Source organism: Homarus americanus, unplaced genomic scaffold (assembly GCF_018991925.1).
Source record: "Homarus americanus isolate GMGI-L3 unplaced genomic scaffold, GMGI_Hamer_2.0 scaffold53233, whole genome shotgun sequence".
In the NCBI taxonomy this organism is placed as follows: Eukaryota; Metazoa; Arthropoda; class Malacostraca; order Decapoda; family Nephropidae; genus Homarus; species Homarus americanus.
In genome coordinates, this window is record NW_024751660.1 from 3622160 (window position 1) to 3640894 (window position 18735).

Genomic DNA, 18735 nt, shown 5'->3' on the forward strand with positions numbered 1-18735 from the left:
TGGGGCACCATAGTGTGGCACCTCAGTAGTGTGGCACCTCCTGGCCTAACCTAACCTCATCAACCTAACATAATCGAACCTAACCTAACCTAACCTAACCTAACCTAACCTAACCTAACCTAACCTGCCCTAACCTAAACCTTAAAAGTCTAACGTAATCGAAAATAACCCATCCCTACCTTACGCTAAAACTTACCCCCTACCCATAACCTACCCCCCCCCCAAACACACACACACACACACACTCCTTCCTCCACCACCTCACAAAAAATTTTCAGATATTCATTCAGCACTTTTTCCCTCTCGTCCTGGCCTTAGAGACTCAAAAGACTTTTCTCATTAATTCCCTCGCTTCATTCTAATTAAGGAGCTCATCCAAACCAGAGCAATCACGGGGCTCACCACCTGAGGGCCAGCTGCCAGCCAGATGGTGATTAACTACCTAGAGATTCACTGGGATTCAACTGATGGCTTCACTGCGAGTACGTGGGTTCGACAAAAGGTGTGGGGTCTCAAGTGTATGTGTGTGTGTGTGTGTGTGTGTGTTTTGACGTATATTTGCCACTGTGTCATGAGGTCTTGGGTGGGTAGTGACCTAACATACCCTCAGTGTTAAGTGGTCTTGGTTAGGTTAGGTTAGCTTCCGGGTCCTGGTCAGGTTATGAGAGCTCCCACACACCCTCTGTACTAATTCACGCTCCGTCTAGTTCACGCTGTCCACCCAGGGAGACAGACCAGTTCTCGGCATTCAAGGTGACCTATTTGACGATCACCTGAAGAATGACCACCCCAACTTCTTTCACCTGTACATTACACACCCCTGCTTATTTCACCTGTAGATTACACACCCCAGCTTATTTCACCTGTAGATTACACACCCCAACTTATTTCACCTTTTAGATTACACACGCCAGCTTATTTCACCTGTAGATTACACACCCCCAGCTTATTCCACCTTTTAGATTACACACCCCAGCTTATTCCACCTTTTAGATTACACACCCCAGCTTATTTCACCTGTAGATTACACACCCCAGCTTATTCCACCTTGATTTTTCAGTAGATTACACAACTTATTTCACCTTTAGATTACACACGCCAGCTTATTTCACCTGTAGATTACACACCCCCAGCTTATTCCACCTTTTTAGATTACACACCCCAGCTTATTTCACCTGTAAGATTACACACCCCAGCTTATTCCACCTTTTAGATTACACACTCCAAATATTTCACCTGTAGATTACACACCCCAAACTTTCACCTGTAGATTACACACCCGAACTTATTTCACTTTTTAGACTACACACAACCCAGCTTATTTCACCTGTAGATTACAGCTATTTCACCTGTAGATTACACACCCCAGCTTATTTCACCTGAATTACACACCCCAACGTATTTCACCTGTAGATTACACACCCCAGCTTATTTCACCTGTAGATTACACACCCCAACTAATTTCACCTGTAGATTACACACCCGAACTTATTTCACCTGTAGGTTACACACTCCAGCTTATTTCACCTGAAGATTACACACCCCAACGTATTTCACCTGTAGATTATACACCCCAGCTTATTTCACCTGTAGGTTACACACCCCAGCTTATTTCACCTGCAGGTTGACCACTCAAACGCTACCTGAGGGGTTAAGTTACGTCAGTATTGTATCAGCCCCTTAGTCTTTATATAAATGTCAGGGTAGTACATTTTGTTTATATAATCATATCACCCCTTGTAACTTTCCACTGGCTATGAGGTGACATGATCATATTACGTGATGGGCAGGATCCTTGAGGCGCGGCTCGGTGACTGTTACGGTCAACATTTAAAAGCCGGCTGCCTGCGGCATTGTCAACCCCTCACACCAATCGGACGTATTTAGCAGGACTATTTAACATAGCCTCCGTCCTCCTCTTAACACTCATAGCTACAGTGATAAGTTACGGTGATATACACTTGGAACTGTATCCTGGATGGTTCCTAAATAAATGGATAACAGACAATTGGGTTACGCTACTAAAACCCTATATAATATACATGTTCCGGCCTCATTAACCCAGAGGGAATCAGCGGTTAAAAGACCCAGAACATAAGGTGGCAGCGGTGGGATATGATTATATAAACACAATGTACTGCCCTGACATTTATATAAAGACTAAGGGGCTAATACAGTATTAGGGCAGTTAATTAGGGTAGTTAATCTTCGAGTGATATAAGCTGGAGTGTATAATCTTCAGGTAAATAAGCTGGGGTGTGTAATCAGCAGGTGAAATAAGCTGGGGTGTGTAATCTGCAGGTGAAATAAGCTGGGGTGTGTAATCTGCAGGTGATGTCAAGATAGTGGTGCATGATTCAAGGTGACTCTGCTGAAGGTCAACACCACCAAGACTTTCATTATTATATTGTCAACAAAATCCAGGTGTCCTCTCTCTCTCTCTCTCTCTCTCTCTCTCTCTCTCTCTCTCTCTCTCCCTAAGCTGTCGTCCTCCTCTCCTTCCCTCTCACATTTCCTTTCCACTGACATCTCCCCTCACCAGTTACTACCACCCCTTCCGTCCCTCACTCATATTGCCTATTCCACCACCGTCCTGCCACCTCGCCCTTCCATTTCCTCTTCTCCTCCCATATCCCGTTCCTCACCCTACTACTAACCCCCCTCTCCCTCCCTCCCTCCTTTCTCTCATTTCCTTTTCCTATACCATCCCTCCTTACCCATCCCTTACCTCTCCACCCTTCCACTACCAGCCCCCCCTTACTCCTCCCTTGCTCTCTCACGTCCTAACATTAAGAAACTTTTACGAGTTCTGACCTCCCACTTCTCCTCTCCCTCCACCCCCCCGACCCCCCCTTCTCTCACCCAAGGAAGAGAAAACACATCATCTGTTAAGTTTTCTTTTTCACAGTTTCTTGTCAGACACTGGACAGATGAAACACACATGTTCAAGTTATATATAAAAGTTAATGTGTTTTTCAGTTTCATTTTGACAGCGGATGAAACAGACTGAAATATTACAGACTTTCATTTAATTAAGAGTTTCATTAGTTTTTTCCCCCCGTGTTTCTCCAGCCACCTGCCTCACTCAGCTGTCCCTCAAACCAACGATAACAATTAACCCGTTTATAACTACTTGTGGGGGAAGTCGATGATTTTGTAACTCGCAACCTAACCTGACCTAACCTTACCTGACCTGACCTGACCTGAACTAACCTAACCTAACCTAACCTTACCTGACCTGACCTAACCTAAACTAACCTGACCTGAGCTAACTTGAATTATGCTAACCTAACCTAACCTAACCTAACCTAACCTGACCTAATCACTCGCATTACAATGACTACTGACAAACACCACAACCAATACCATCACCCACCACAACCACTTCTCACCACCCACCCACCACCATCATCATCCCCACCACCAACCACCACCACCAGCATCATCATCCCCACCACCACCAACCACCACCATCATCATCATCATCCCCACCACCACCAACCACCACCATCATCATCATCCCCCACCACCAACCACCACCAGCATATATCCCTCTCAACCAACAACACTCGCCTCCTAAGACCCAGCGACACACCATGGGCCACACACTCACACATTCGGACATTTCCACACTCTTTGGGAAGGAATAAAAAGAAAACAACTTTGTGTTTTTAGTTTCAGTCGAGTCTTGGTTCAATCTCTAGAACGGTTGGTGATTTTACACTTGTTTGTTTTGGTATTTTCTCTAAGGAGTAATTTTAGGTTTCAGTGATTTTTTTTTTATTTATTTAAGGGATTTTTTTTTTGGTGGGGAGCGGATGGATAAAGGGGTTTGATACTTTAAGGAGTGATTTTTAGGGTTAGTCATCTTGTAAAACACTACAGCTGTTTAATACGAGGCAAGAGAAGTAATGTATGTTGTTGACTCACACATATAGACTTACCTCCCCCACACACACACACCTCCTACACACACACCTACCTATCTCCCCTCCCCACACACACTAAGATGAAAACCGCCAAGGAGCTCGATTTGTCCGCCTGACGCCTGAACCCACCGCTTCATATTTCACCCAACTTTCTCGATCTCCCCCAAATAGTCCGTACGTTCCTCTGACTCAGGTGTACGTACTGCACATCTCTGGTCAGTACGTTCCTCTGATTCAAGTGTACGCACAACACATCTCTAGTCCGTACGTTCCTCTGACTCAGGTGTACGTACAGCACATCTCTTGTCCGTACGTTCCTCTGACTCAAGTGTAAGTACAACACATCTCTAGTCCGTACGTTCCTCTGATTCAAGTGTACGTACAGCACATCTCTTGTTCGTACGTTCCTCTGACTCAAGTGTAAGTACAACACATCTCTGGTCTGTACGCTCCTCGGATTCAAGTGTACGCCCAACACATCTCTGGTCCGTACGCTCCTCTGATTTAAATGTACGTACAACACATCTCTGGTCCGTACGCTCCTCTGATTTAAGTGTACGCACAACACATCTCTGGTCCGTACGCTCCTCTGACTCAGGTGTACGTCTCTGGTCCGTACGCATTTTGTCCGTACGTCTTCTGTACGTACATACACATCTCTGTCCGTACGTTCCTCTGATTCAAGTGTACGTACAACACATCTCTGGTCCGTACGTTCCTCTGATTCAAGTGTACGCACAACACATCTCTGGTCCGTACGTTCCTCTGACGTTCTCTGATTCAAGTGTACGCACAACACATCTTCTGGTCCGTACGTTCCTCTGATTCAAGTGTACGCACAACACATCTCTGGTCCGTACGTTCCTCTGATTCAAGTGTACGCACAACACATCTCTAGTCCGTACGTTCCTCTGATTCAAGTGTACGTACAACACATCTCTGGTCCGTACGTTCCTCTGATTCAAGTGTACGCACAACACATCTCTGGTCCGTACGTTCCTCTGATTCAAGTGTACGCACAACACATCTCTAGTCCGTACGTTCCTCTGACTCAGGTGTACGTACAGCACATCTCTTGTCCGTACGTTCCTCTGATTCAAGTGTACGCACAACACATCTCTAGTCCGTACGTTCCTCTGATTCAAGTGTATGCACAACACATCTCTGGTCCGTACGTTCCTCTGATTCAAGTTATGCACAACACATCTCTGGTCCGTACGTTCCTCTGATTCAAGTGACGTACAACACATCTCTAGTCCGTACGTTCCTCTGATTCAAGTGTACGTACAACACATCTCTGGTCTGTACGTTCCTCTGATTCAAGTGTACGTACAACACATCTCTGGTCCGTACGTTCCTCTGATTCAAGTGTACGCACAACACATCTCTGGTCTGGTTAGGTTAGGGTGTTTAATTCTCAGATGAAATAAGCTGGAGTGGCTAATCTTCAGGTAATCCGACACGTCTAGTAATCATTAATTAATTATAACATCACATAACACATCATAAACAAAAGAATAATAATAATATTGTGTTTTTGAGTCTTGTCATGGCGGCCAGAGACGATATATACTCGTTAGCTCAAGACCTGACTGACTCACTGACTGACTGACTGACTGACTCACTAAGCACTGACACAAAAAAACCGGCTAGCTGTCCCTGAAATTCAAACACGACTCGAATGTAAATGGAATATATATGTGTGTCTGTTTCTCTCTGTTGTGTGTGTGTGTGTGTGGTGTGTGTGTGTGTGTGTGTGTGTGTGTGTGTGTGTCTCTCAGTTAACAAGGAAATATTGTATGTACAAATGTTGGTAGAATTCAGGCCTCTGAGGAATTCTGATCTGTCTGTCTCACACTGTTTCTCTTACTTTCTCTCCCCCTTTGTCTGTCTCTCTGTCTGTCTATCTTACTCTTTCCCCTTCTGTCTGTCTCACTCTGTTTCTCTTACTTCTCTCTCCCTTTGTCTGTCTCTCTGTCTGTCTATCTTCCCTCTCTCTCTCTCTCTCTCTCTCTCTCTCTCTCTCTCTCTCTCTCAGCTAACAGGAAAATAATATGCACGAGTGTTAAGAAATTCTGGGTGTGGTGGGAGGGATGAGGTCCAACACCACCTCTTAGCTGGTCATTGGGTTTGTCAACACAGCACGTCGTCCGATAAAATGAAATGTATTCCTAGTCCGGGGATTTACACACACACACACACACACACACACACACACACACACACACACACACACACACACACACACACACACACTACCTATTCGTGTGTGTGTGTGTGTTGTGTGTGTGTAACCTTCAATAAAAACATCAGTAAGACGTCCAATACTAGTAGTAGTAGCTACTTTGAATCTATCTATCTCTCTTTCTTAGTTCAGTTACGGTAGACAACTTCCCTCCCTCTTCACTTTCTTTATGACGATGTTGTGGGGTTGTGAGAGAGAAAAGTGACACCTCTCCCCTCTGGCCTCCACTCTTACAATATTCAGGGACACCCGAACTCTCCCACCCCTCACATAACTTATTTATTGCCTAAGTTCTTTTATGTGCCGTCTCTCCAATGTTTATATACAGATGAAGAAGAGAGAGAGAGGAAGAAGAAGAGAGTTGGTATGACAAGTGCATAAATGTAAACATTCCAGCGCATAAAATCATTTGTGTCTTTTACCAATTTTGCCATTTTCCTCAACAGATGGCGCTCATCATTCCCCACGGTGCTGTCATTATCTTACTGGCACTACTGATGACTTTCCAGGGTTAGTGCCAGCACCCTGCCGTCCCCAGAGTGCAACAGAATCGACCTATTCCCACCACTCAGGTCCTCGGGGGCGTACAAAGATTTCGACAGGTTCTTAAAATTCATGAAAATCGCCATCGGCTCCCTCACGTCATTCATCAACAGCATGAGCGTCCTCCCCATCACCCCTCAAGCCCCCGGGTCCTCAGTCCTCAAGCCAAGACCCCCAGTTACATGGAGACCATCGGGGTGGTAACGGCACGAGACCACAACAAGGTATAAGAGTTGGCCAGAATCCCCGAGACTCAACACCTGCAAGACTGACAGATAACTTGACGCCTCCTCACTTACCAAGAGTACCACAAGACCCACGGGCTGCAGGTATCCCAACACCATCTGATAATCGAAGACCTCCAGAAGCATCAACAGCACCAGAAGCCCCAAGAGCTTTGGAAACCCAAAGAAGCCCAGAAAGGCAAGGGTTCCAGAACCTTCAAGAACTCCAGAGAAACCGAATGATGCAGAATCCCTTAGACAGACTGATAACTTACGACATTCTGATGTCCCGAAAGCCTCCGAAGGAAATATAACTTACCAAACCTCACAGTTCCCAGGAAACTTGAAAGTCCCAGATGCTCCAAGAGCTCCTGAAGTACCCAACCACCTGCCACTGGACCTGACCAGCCGCCTGCAAGAGTTCCCCAACTTGGCCGAGTCTCTCCAAACAGGGCCAGTGTCGGCCTCCATGCACTCATTCTTCGAGCCAACGATATCGGTGAGTCTGCACGGGTCGTCTTTTGTCCTTCACACCTGCAGCACAGTTTATCCTCAGGTCAACAACATGGCAGCTTATTATCACAGTAGTGGTCACAGGTGTTTGGGAAACCTTAGCTTCACAGGTTATTAGTACGAGAGATTTTCTAGTGATAACTATTATCTATTTCACTGTGTGGTAAACTTACAACACACGTTTACACATGACAGAGGAAGCTTCATGAGTCGTCAACTAAGGACTTGTGTACCATCAATGAATGAATGATTATGAATACTATCTTAAGTTTTATGTACCATGAACTAACACCACAGAGTTTGTGTCATGAGCTCACAGCACAAGAGAAGGTTTCATGTGCATTGAACACAAAATTTTACCTGAATTTAAAACATTTATAATCGGATAAAAAAAAAATTCCCACACTTCCCCCCTCCAAACCCTTCCTTTCTTCCACCTACCAATTTATTCCTTCTTTATCCCTCCACACCTGTTCCGCAGTTCCTACATTCCATTTCCATCTCTCACTTTCTTCCCCTTCCATACACTTCGCTCTCACCATTTCCTGTTTTAATTTTCTTCCATTTCACCAAAGTTATTCACATTCTCCCTCCCATTCCATACCCTTATAGATGCCTCTGTCCCTATACTTTTTGACGAAATTTTCCTCTCTTGTTTCCTCTTCCATTTCGCTAAGTTCCCAAAGTTCTCTCTCTCTGTCCCATCTCACACCCTCCTACACTCTCTCTCCCGGCTTCCGTCATATAAACTTTTTCTTTTCTTTCTTTTTTCGTTTTCTTTTCCATTTCATTAAACTACTCAGAGTCTCCTCCCTCTCTCGTCCTCCTCCTCCTCCTCTCTCTCTCTGTCCTCCTCCCCCTCCTGCTTCTCTCCTCGTTTTTTCCCTCCCTGTCTCTCCCGTCCGCTTCCCCTCTGCCATCCTACACAGCTCACTACCACCTCCCTCTGGGCACATCCTGCCTAACTCCTTTTCAAGTTTTCATCCTCTCGTCATCCTAGTTCACCTTCTCTTAATACTACTCCTACTCCTCAACCAGGTGGAAGCGGAGGAGCTGAGTGACGAGGAGTGGCAACAGTACCTGGAGAGCGAGTGGGGGAGTGACAAGATAGTACCGGATCTCCTCACTGCCCCGCCACCTTACCTGACCAACGTTAATTTCGGGGACCATCAATGTGTTCACCTGGGTAACCTCATCACACCTGCTCACGCCAGACACAAGCCCAAGCTTCTCGAGTAAGTGTCAAGTGAAGAAGTATTTTGATTCTTAACTACCTTGTAATTAATTAATACCGTATGTTTTAGTAAGTTTAGAGATAATATATAAACTTTAAAGTCTCTCTCCTTCTTCCCCAGAAATTTCAGATATTTTAAGGGGACAAAGTATATATTCATTAAAAAAAATAAAAATTCAGGAAGTATTTTGTTCGTAATATTGAATTCTTCCTTAAGGAGACGAGGGGTCGGCTTTTTGATCATGCGAAATTTCCAGCTCTGGGACAAAGTTTGCCATCAAAAGAATTTCCTGGATCCAATTTGACTCGTAATATATTCAAGTTTGCAGTTCAAATTTGTTAAAAACTTTCTAGAATTTATGAAAAGAGGGAATAATAATCCTATAAATTCCCTCCTTTACCAACTGTTATACTCAAGAGTCCAAGTTATCGTGAACGAAAAACTGAACAACCTGGGTACACTTGGGTTCAAGTTAGGTTTGGGTAGAGTGGGTTAAGTAGGGGTTAGGTAGAGTGGGTTAAGTTAGGTTAGGGTAGAGTGGGTTAAGTTAGGTTAGGGTAGAGTGGGTTAAGTTAGGTTAGGTTAGAGGGTTGTTAGGTAGGTTAAAGCTTCTGGTACTTTAACCTCGGGAGTTAGCATAAGACGGCGCCTCGGTGTCTTATTTATACACAAGATAAAAACAATTTCTCATCCGAGGCGGGGAGGGGAAGAGGAGGCGGGGGGATGAAGAGGCGGGGGGGGGGGAAGAGGAGGGCGGGGGAAGAGGAGGCGGGGGTGAAGAGGAGGTGGGGGGGGAAGAGGAGGCGGGGGGAAGAGGAGGCGGGGGGGGAAGAGGAGGGGCGGGGGGGTGAAGAGGAGGCGGGGGGGAAGAGGAGGCGGGGGGGAAGAGGGAGGGGGGGGAAGAGAAGGCGGGGGGAAGAGGAGGCGGGGGTGAAGAGGGAGGCGGGGGTGAAGAGGAGGTGGGGGGTGAGAAGAGGAGGCGTGGGGGGGTGAAGAGGAGGCGGGGGTGAAGAGGAGGTGGGGGGGTGAAGAGTGGGGGGTGAAGAGGAGGCGGGGGGTGAAAAGGGGGAGGGGGGGAAGGGGAAAGGGCAGGGGGGGAAGAGGGAGGCGGGGGTGAAGAGAGGGAGGGGGGGTGAAGAGGGAGGCGGGGTGGAAGAGGAGGCGGGGGTGAAGAGGAGGCGGGGGGTGAAGAGGGAGGGGGGTGAAGAGGAGGCGGGGGAAGAGGAGGGTGGGGGTGAAGAGGGAGGCGGGGGTGAAGAGGAGGGGGGGGGTGAAGAGGAGGCGGGGGTGAAGAGGAGGTGGGGGGTGGGAAGAGGAGGTGGGGTGAAGAGGAGGCGGGGGGGGGTGAAGAGGAGGTGGGGGGGGGTGAAGAGGAGGCGGGGGGTGAAGAGGAGGGTGGGGGTGAAGAGGAGGCGGGGGAAGAGGAGGCGGGGGGTGGAAGAGGAGGCGGGGGGTGAAGAGGAGGCGGGGGGTGAAGAGGAGGCGGGGGGGTGAAGAGGAGGCGGGGGGTGAAGAGGGGAGGCGGGGGGTGGAAGAGGAGGCGGGGGGGGGTGAAGAGGAGGCGGGGTGAAGAGGAGGCGGGGGGGGGTGAAGAGGAGGCGGGGGGTGAAGAGGAGGCGGGGGGGGTGAAGAGGGAGGCGGGGGTGAAGAGGAGGCGAAAGGGGGGTGAAGAAGGAAGAGAGGGGGTGAAGAGGAGGCAGGGTGTGGAAGAGGAGGCGGGGGGGTGAAGAGGAGGGTGGGGGGTGAAGAGGAGGGGCGGGGGGTGAAGAGGGAGGCGGGGGGGGGTGAAGAGGAGGCGGGGGTGAAGAGGGAGGCGGGGGGGGGTGAAGAGGAGGGGGGGTGAAGAGGAGGGGGGGTGAAGAGGAGGTGGGGGGTGAAGAGGAGAGAGGGGGGGAGGAGGCGGGGGGGGGTGAAGAGGGAGGCGGGGGGGGTGAAGAGGAGGGGGGGGAAGAGGAGGCGGGGGGGTGAAGAGGGAGGCGGGGGGTGAAGAGGAGGTGGGGGGTGAAGAGGAGGCGGGGGGTGAAGAGGGAGGTGGGGGGTGAAGAGGAGGCGGGGGGTGAAGAGGAGGCGGGGGGTGAAGAGGAGGAGGGGGGGGAAGAGAGGGGTGAAAAGGAGGGAGGAAGGAAGGTAGAGAGAGAGAGAGAGGAAGGTAAAGGGAGAAAGAGAGAGGAAAGAGGTAGGAAGAGGAAGGGGAGGTGGAGGGACGGAGAAGATAAGGAGAGGAAGATAGATGGAAAGGGAGAAAGTGGAGAGAAGGAAAGAGAAAGCGGAGAAAGGGGGGAGGGGGGAAACGAGAAGAGGAGATACGAGCGAAGCGAGAGTCTGAAGGGAGAGAGAGAGATGGGGGGGCAGGAAATAAACAAGCTCAGGGAAGGCGATGCTACGCCAGGCGAAGCGTAACAGACAACCAGATAAGATAGAACCTCCAGTATCCGCCGCCAGTCTCACAACTTGCCTACATTTTATCTTATATTTCCACCTCAACTGAAGACAAACAAACAAACAAACACGGTAGAGTCACTGTGTAGTTTAGAGGCCAATATTTAATTCCCTTGACTTAAAAAAAAGATTTATTCTTCCTTTACACCATTATTCACCCCATTAAGGCAAAATTAATTCTCAAACACCCCCATTATTTTTCCCCTTAATGTATCTAGTCAAGGTAGAGTCACTGTGCTATTTCGATGCCATTATCTTTCCTCACAGAAACTCTTTAAAAGGTTTTCCCATAAAAATCAATTCAGGAATAAGTGTTGGGGAAATATGTGTTGGGGAAATATGTGTTGGGGGAAATATGTGTTGGGGAAAATATGTGTTGGGGAAATATGTGTTGGGGAAATATGTGTTGGGGAAAGTGTTGGGGAAATATGTGTTGGGGGAAATATGTGTTGGGGGAAATATGTGTTGGGAAATATGTGTTGGGGAAATATGTGTTGAAATATGTGTTTTGGGGAAATAAGTGTTGGGGAAATATGTATTGGGGGAAATAAGGTTGGGGAAATAATGTGTTGGGGAAATAAGTGTAGGGAAATAGGTGCTGTTTGTCGGCAACTGGAGGAGAAGATGGAGTAATTCAGAGGAGGAATGTAAGACTATAACACAGGCGCCTGAATTGTACTCTCGTTAAGGAGGAAACTTCACTATGTTGGAGGGAAAAAAGGAGGAGGAGGAGGAGGAGGAGGAGGAGGAGGAGGAGGAAGGAGAGGAGGAATAGAGAGAAGGAGGGGAGTGAGGAGGACTAGGGGAAGGAGGAAGAGTAAGGAGGAGTTGGGGAAGGAGGGAGAGTGAGGAGTAGGAGGAGGGGGTCAAGGAGGAGTAGGATGGGGGAGTCGAGGAAGAGTAGGAGGAGGGGGTCGAGGAGGAGTAGGAGGAAGGGGTCGAGGAGGAGTAAGAGGTCGAGCAGGAGAGAGTCGAGGAGGAGTAAGAGGACGGAAGAGGGCGTAGGAGGAGGAGGTCGAGGAGGAGGAGGAGGAGGTCGAGGAGGAGGGGAGAGAAAGTAGGAGTGAGGAGTAGGAGGAGAAAGAGGAGTAGGACTGCAGCAGAATGCAACGATCTTCTTTAGATTACCAATCAGGTAATGGCGAGGCTGTGTAGCCGGTATAAAATATATTCACCTGATACACGAGAGAGAGAGAGAGAGAGAGAGAGAGAGAGAGAGAGGAAACTTACAAGACTCTTCCATTTTCCTCCAAGAATTATCTCCGCCTTACAACACCCAAAAAAAGGCAACAAGTATCCCCAGAGTTTTAAATTTGACTCGAGACATTCCCGGCGCGACGCACTTAACAAAGAGGGGCAAGGGATGCTGCTCGCTCGCTCTCTCCTTAATAAATTTTCAGCCAATACTTGTGATATTTTTCCTAAAGAGTCCATATCATTTTAAAGATTCAAAGTTGATGCGGTGACTTCCTTCTGTGTGTGTGTGTGTGTGTGTGTGTGTGTGTGTGTGTGTGTGTGTGTGTGTGTGTAAAAAATAATAATACTTTATACATAATTTATTCATCCCCTTCTTGAGTTTTAATTAAATTCAACCTCAGGGAAAAACACTTCTTTAATCTAATTTGTTCATATACTCGAAAAAAAATACACGTCTTCATATTTAACAAGATTCATCCACGACAAAAGAAAAATCTTTCATTCATAAATAACTTCATCTTTTACAGGACTTTCACGTTACTTTTCCGCTTCGTTTATTCTACCTTTATGCTATCTTTAATTACCTTTACGTTACGTTACCTTTACACTATCATGCTTCAGGTGTTAACATATAGAGGTCCTCTCACAGGTTTCCGGGGGAGGCTGGTCATCGCTACGCCGTGTTGCTCCTCGACCTGGACCACACCCCCTCACCCTACCTCAGCTGGCTCCTCCTCAACGTCCCCGTGGACCATTTAAATAAAGGTAGGTTGTCCTCCATCAGGTAAGGTCATCCTTCACCAGGTAAGGTCGTCTTCTACCAGATAGGTCGTCTTCCACCAGGTAAGGTTGTCCTCTACAGGTTAAGGTCGTCCTTTACCGGTTAAGGTCGTCCTTCACCAGGTAAGGTCGTCCTCCACCAGGCAAGGTCGTCCTCCACCATGGAAGATCGTCTTCCACCAGGCAAGGTCGTCTTCCACCAGGCAAGGTCGTCCTCCACCAGGTAAGGTCATCCTTCACAAGGTAAGGTCGTCCTCCACCAGGTAAGGTCGTCCTCCACCAGGTAAGGTCGTCCTTCACTACATATGGGCACCCTGCACCAGGCATCCAAGGTCAGGTAACCCTCCAAATGCTATACAGAGGCCGAAATGAATTTCAACTTCCTTATTCTGTAATTGTAATTTCACCTGAGACCAATCCTGAACACCTGATCTGAAATTCTGATGACCCTATCAAGTTTGACTCGCTAGTGTGACCTACATTCTGACCTCTGACCTGTGTGGGCAGGTGTGGAGGTGGTGGAATATGAGGCGCCGCGACCTGGACAAGGCACAGGTCAGCACCGCATGGTCTTCCTGGTCTACCTGCAAAAGACCTCCCTACCCCTGAACCTGCCAGGCCTACCCGCCTCCAGGTCTTGTCAGGTCAGTGTATACAATTTGTCTGTCTCGTTTACAGGTTATATTGGGTTTGGATCACGTGAAGATTAAAGAGAGCAGGGGCGGAACCAGGAATATCAAAAGTTGGGGTGGGGGGCCTAAGCCCCGAGAATTTTTTTTGAAACCTGACCATTGTCATGAGCATTTCGGGGACATTTTGAACCCACGTGCACTTGATATTAAGAGATATTCTGAGGTCAAGAGTAATACAATACAGTACAGCATTAAAGAAAAAGTATTAGAATTTTATGATGAAAAGTGGGGTCCGGACCCCCAGGACTCCCCCCCCACCCCTGGAGAGCGAGAGAGATTGATTGATTTAAGCATGTCAATATTATTATTAATATTTCTAAACTATTATTATTACTATTATTTTTATTAGTTAAACATTATTCCCATCAAGAGTGCAGAGGTCTTATTGCAACTATATCTTACGCTAGTCAGGCCGCACCTCGATTATGCGGTTCAGTTCTGGTGCCCCTATTATATAATGGATATCAATTCACTGGAGTCGGTGCAACGAAGAATGACGAAAATGATTCCGGGACTTAGAAACCTTCCATGTCAGGATAGGTTAAGGAAACTTAACTTGCATTCCCTAGAAAGACGAAGAGTGCGGGGAGATATGATAGAAGTATTTAAGTGGGTGAAAGGAATCAATAAAGGGGATATAGATAAAGTTCTTATAATATCCGAGCAGGATAGGACTCGGAGCAACGGATTTAAGTTGGATAAGTTTAGATTTAGGAGGGAGATAGGAAGAAACGGGTTCACAAATAGGGTGGTGGACGAGTGGAACAAACTTAGCAACTTTGTAGTAAGTGCGGGAACTCTGGAAAGTTTTAAAAGGAGGCTAAATAGATTCATAGATGATAGAGAGTGGTAGTAACTCTCGACAGGAGCTGCCATGCACAAGCCAACCGGCCTATTGCAGACTCCTTATTTTCTTATGTTCTTAACACGTCATCATAACCTAACCTAACCCCGTGTCGTCAACAGAGGACAGGTCGCGAGGGTGTTGACCTGAGCAAGATGACCCGTGACCTGGCGTTGAAGGGACCAATAGCAGCCAACTATTTCCTCTCAGAGTGGGACATCACGGTCGAGCACTCCTGTACTGACCTCTGATGACCGGACCTCCACACCTTCGCAGAGGAGACTGATAGGGTGATGGAGAGAGAGGGATAGGGGTGAGGAAGAGGGGGAGTTGGGGTGATGAACAGAAAGGGAGAATTTCCCCCAAATTTCCAATTTCTCAACATTTTCCAACAAAATTAATTTTTTTTTAACTTTTCCGAAAATGTTAAAAAAATTCCCCCCCTCTCCCCCCAAAAAATCAAACTGCTGTGACGTCATCACCAACTGCTATGATGTCATCACCAACGGCTGTGACATCACCAACGGCTGTGACATCACCAACGGCTGTGACGTCATCACCGATGACGAAATTAATTGTAAACAGAATATTCTAGTCAATTGAAAACTGGTGTCAGTGTTTACTGACAAAAGCTTCACCTGCTAAAAAATCAAATTTCTTTTCTTGTTGACGACCAAAGTTATATAATTCCAGATACGAGTTGAAAGACCTGGAATTTTTATGTTTTTTTGTGATGAATAAAAATAATCTTGGAATATCGTTGAAGTTTTATGAGTTAAATAGTTTAGTGGTGAGAAACTGAGGGAAAGATAATTGTTGGAACTTGTTTATATCAAGTGTGGTGAGGAGAGGGTGGTGATGTGGTGAAGAGGGGGTGGTGTGGTGAAGAGGGGGTGGTGTGGTGAGGAGAGGGTGGTGATGTGGTGAAGAGGGGGTGGTGTGGTGAAGAGGGGGTGGTGTGGTGAAGAGGGGGTGGTGGTGTAGTGAGGAGGGGAGGGAGGGAGGGAGGGACAGTATCAACCTCACCACACACACACTGCCAGACGGACCATCACTCACCGGGTAAATAAGATTAACCGACCTCTCCAACACCTCAAACACACTCCCCAACACTATTGAACACACTCTCCAACACACACTTCAACACTCTCCAACACGCTCTCCAATACTCTCTCCAACACTCTCCAACACGCTCTCCAATACTCTCCAACACGCTCTCCAACGCTCTCCTCCATTCCTATGACATATTTCACCTCATCCCACAGAAAATAATAATTGTTTAACGTAACAATACAAATAAAAAAACAATAATTAAAAAATAACAACGAGAACCAAAAAAAAATCTTATAATTTTATTTGATTTCTCCAAGTCAAAAATTTCTTTAAGGTGATAATTCCAAAATTCATTAACAGATGGCGTTAGCAGTAAGACTTTTTAACTCTGTGGGAGTTATAAAATAAATATTACAGTAAAGAGTTATATTTTTGTAGCTTATTTTTACAACCTCCTGATTTTCCTACGTGCTCTCAGAGGCTTGGGGAGGAGAGGGAGGGATGAGAGAGCGCGGAGTGTGTGATCCCAGACTGCATTAAGGGCGAGGCTGCAGGGTAAGAGAAGTCAGTGCTCAGTTGGTTGAATTTTTACTTAAACAAATACAGCTGACAACTTTCTACCTCTCTCCCTTTCTCTCACTCTTTCTTCCTCCCCCTCCCTCTCTCTCTCTCTCTTAAATTATCTATATACACATTCTAATCACACAACAACACAATATTTCACACCTTTTCACTAACACACTTTAACATGGTACTTACATTACCATTTACCACAACAGCACCAAAGGCTACGTGAGTTTATATTTATACATTTATCTTATTATTTACATACATTATCCTTATTTTCTTATTTATGCCCATTATTCATTATTCTCTATTATTCCTACGAGTAATTTTTTTTTTTTTATCGCTGTGGATGTAAACTGGGGTCAATTAATTAGGTCAATAAAATTTTAATGAGTAATTTGTTTATTTATGTTTCCGGGTAATGAAGTGTTTAGTGGATGTTGATGTACACATGAACTGAATTATTAAATGTTTATACAATAATATTTGAAGAGCGGAAGGAATTAAGGTAGGTGAGAAAAATTAACCCAGGTGAGAGAAAAATTAAACAAGGTGAGAGAAAAATTAACCCAGGTGAGAGAAAAATGAAACAAGGTGAGAGAAAAAATGAAGCCAGGTGAGAGAAAAATCAAGACAGGTAATATAAAGAATCAACCCAGGTGAGAAAAATCAAGTCATGAAAGAGAAAATCAAACCAGGTAAGAAAAAAATTAAGCCAGGTAAGAGAAAAATCAAGACAGGTGATAGAAAAATCAACCAAGGTGAGAGAAAAATCAAGCCAGGTAAAATAAAGAATAAACCCATGTGAGACAAAAATAAACCCATGTGAGAAAAATCAAGCCAGGTAAGAGAAAAATCAAGCCAGGTAAGAGAGAGAAGGAGAATCTCAAGAGTAATTTTCCTTTTAATTGTCACCATCTTCCTGGAATCAGCTGAGTTTTTTTTAGGAGTCCATATAGTGCTAACCTCGCTGGGCGTTTAGGGCGACTCTCCCACGGTAAGCTAAGGGCCCGGAGATCCTCGCGTCACCTGAGGCTTGTATACTGTCGCAGCCCAGGTTAGACGCCCGTGAAATTGAGGTTAATGACCCATAAGGTAATGACACCTTGGATAATAGGAGGAAGAGTAGGAGGAGGAGGAGGAGGAGGATGAAGAGGAAGAGGAGGCGAGGAGGAGCAAAAGGAAGATGAAGATGGAGAAGAAGAGGAGGAAGAAAGGGAAGAGGAGAGGAGGAGGAAGGTGGGGGAAAACACACACACACACACACACACACACACACACACACACACACACCTTTCGACCTCAAAAAGTAAAAGTAAAAAACTAAGTATAACTCTGTAATGATGATGGTGATGATGGTGATGATGATGATGAGGATGATGATGATGATGGTGATGATGATGATGGTGATCGAGTTACCTGAAGATTAAACACACCGGGTTTTTTTCACCTGCTAATTAAACACTCATACTATACCTAGGGAGGTTTAGTTAGGTTAATCTTCAGGTGAAATAAGCTTTGGTTTAATCTTCAGGTGAAATAAGCTTTGGTTTAATGTTCAGGTGAAATAAGTTGGAGTTTAACCTTCAGGTGAAATAAGCTTTGGTTTAATCTTCAGGTGAAATAAGCTTTGGTTTAATCTTCAGGTGAAATAAGCTTTCGTTTAATCGTCAGGTGAAATAAGCTTTCGTTTAATCTTCAGGTGAAATAAGCTTTGGTTTAATCTTCAATTGATATAAGCTTGGGGTTTAATCTTCAGGTGAAATAAGCTTGGAGTTTAATCTTCAGGTGAAATAAGCTTTGGTTTAATCTTCAGGTGAAATAAGCTTTGGTTTAATCTTCAGGTGATATAATTTAGGGTTTAATCTTCAGATGAAATAAGCTTGAAGTTTAATCTTCAGGTGAAATAAGCTTTGGTTTAATCTTCAGGTGAAATAAGCTTGGGGTTTAATCTTCAAGTGAAAAACTTTGGTTTCATCTCCAGGTGAAATAAGCTTGGGGTTTAATCTTCAGGTGAAATAAGCTTGGGGTTTAATCTTCAGGTGAAATAAGCTTGGAGTTTAATCTTCAGGTGAAATAAGCTTTGGTTTAATCTTCAGGTGAAATAAGCTTTGGTTTAATCTTCAGGTGAAATAAGCTTGGGGTTTAATCTTCAAGTGAAATAAACTTTGGTTTCATCTCCAGGTGAAATAAGCTTGGGGTTTAATCTTCAGGTGAAATAAGCTTGGGGTTTAATCTTCAGGTGAAATAAACTTTGGTTTAATCTTCAGGTGAAATAAGTTTTGGTTTAATCTTCGTCATCCCAGTTTGTTACTATATAAACCCCTTTACTCACCAATTATAACAAAACCTCTATTTAACGGACTATATAGAGAAGAACGTCCGTTATATCGAAGACCCGCGAGATATGAAGCCTCAACCTAACGAAGTATATGGAGATGAAATTCCGTTATATTGACCGTCCGTTAAATGTG

At 45.7% G+C, this 18735-nt stretch overlaps 2 protein-coding genes across 9 annotated transcripts in view; one reads left to right on the forward strand and one right to left on the reverse strand.

The window, feature by feature from the left end:
• LOC121854771 (protein lin-10-like) overlaps positions 1–18735 on the reverse strand; it is a 126221-nt gene that overhangs the window by 103493 nt on the left and 3993 nt on the right. The window lies entirely within an intron of this gene.
• Positions 6867–15521, forward strand: LOC121854773 (protein D1-like). The gene is made up of 5 exons (XM_042349550.1): positions 6867–7440; positions 8493–8689; positions 12975–13090; positions 13613–13749; positions 14764–15521. Exons 1-5 carry the CDS (start codon positions 7411–7413, stop codon positions 14890–14892), a joined length of 609 nt encoding a protein of 202 aa, XP_042205484.1. The 5' UTR covers positions 6867–7410; the 3' UTR covers positions 14893–15521.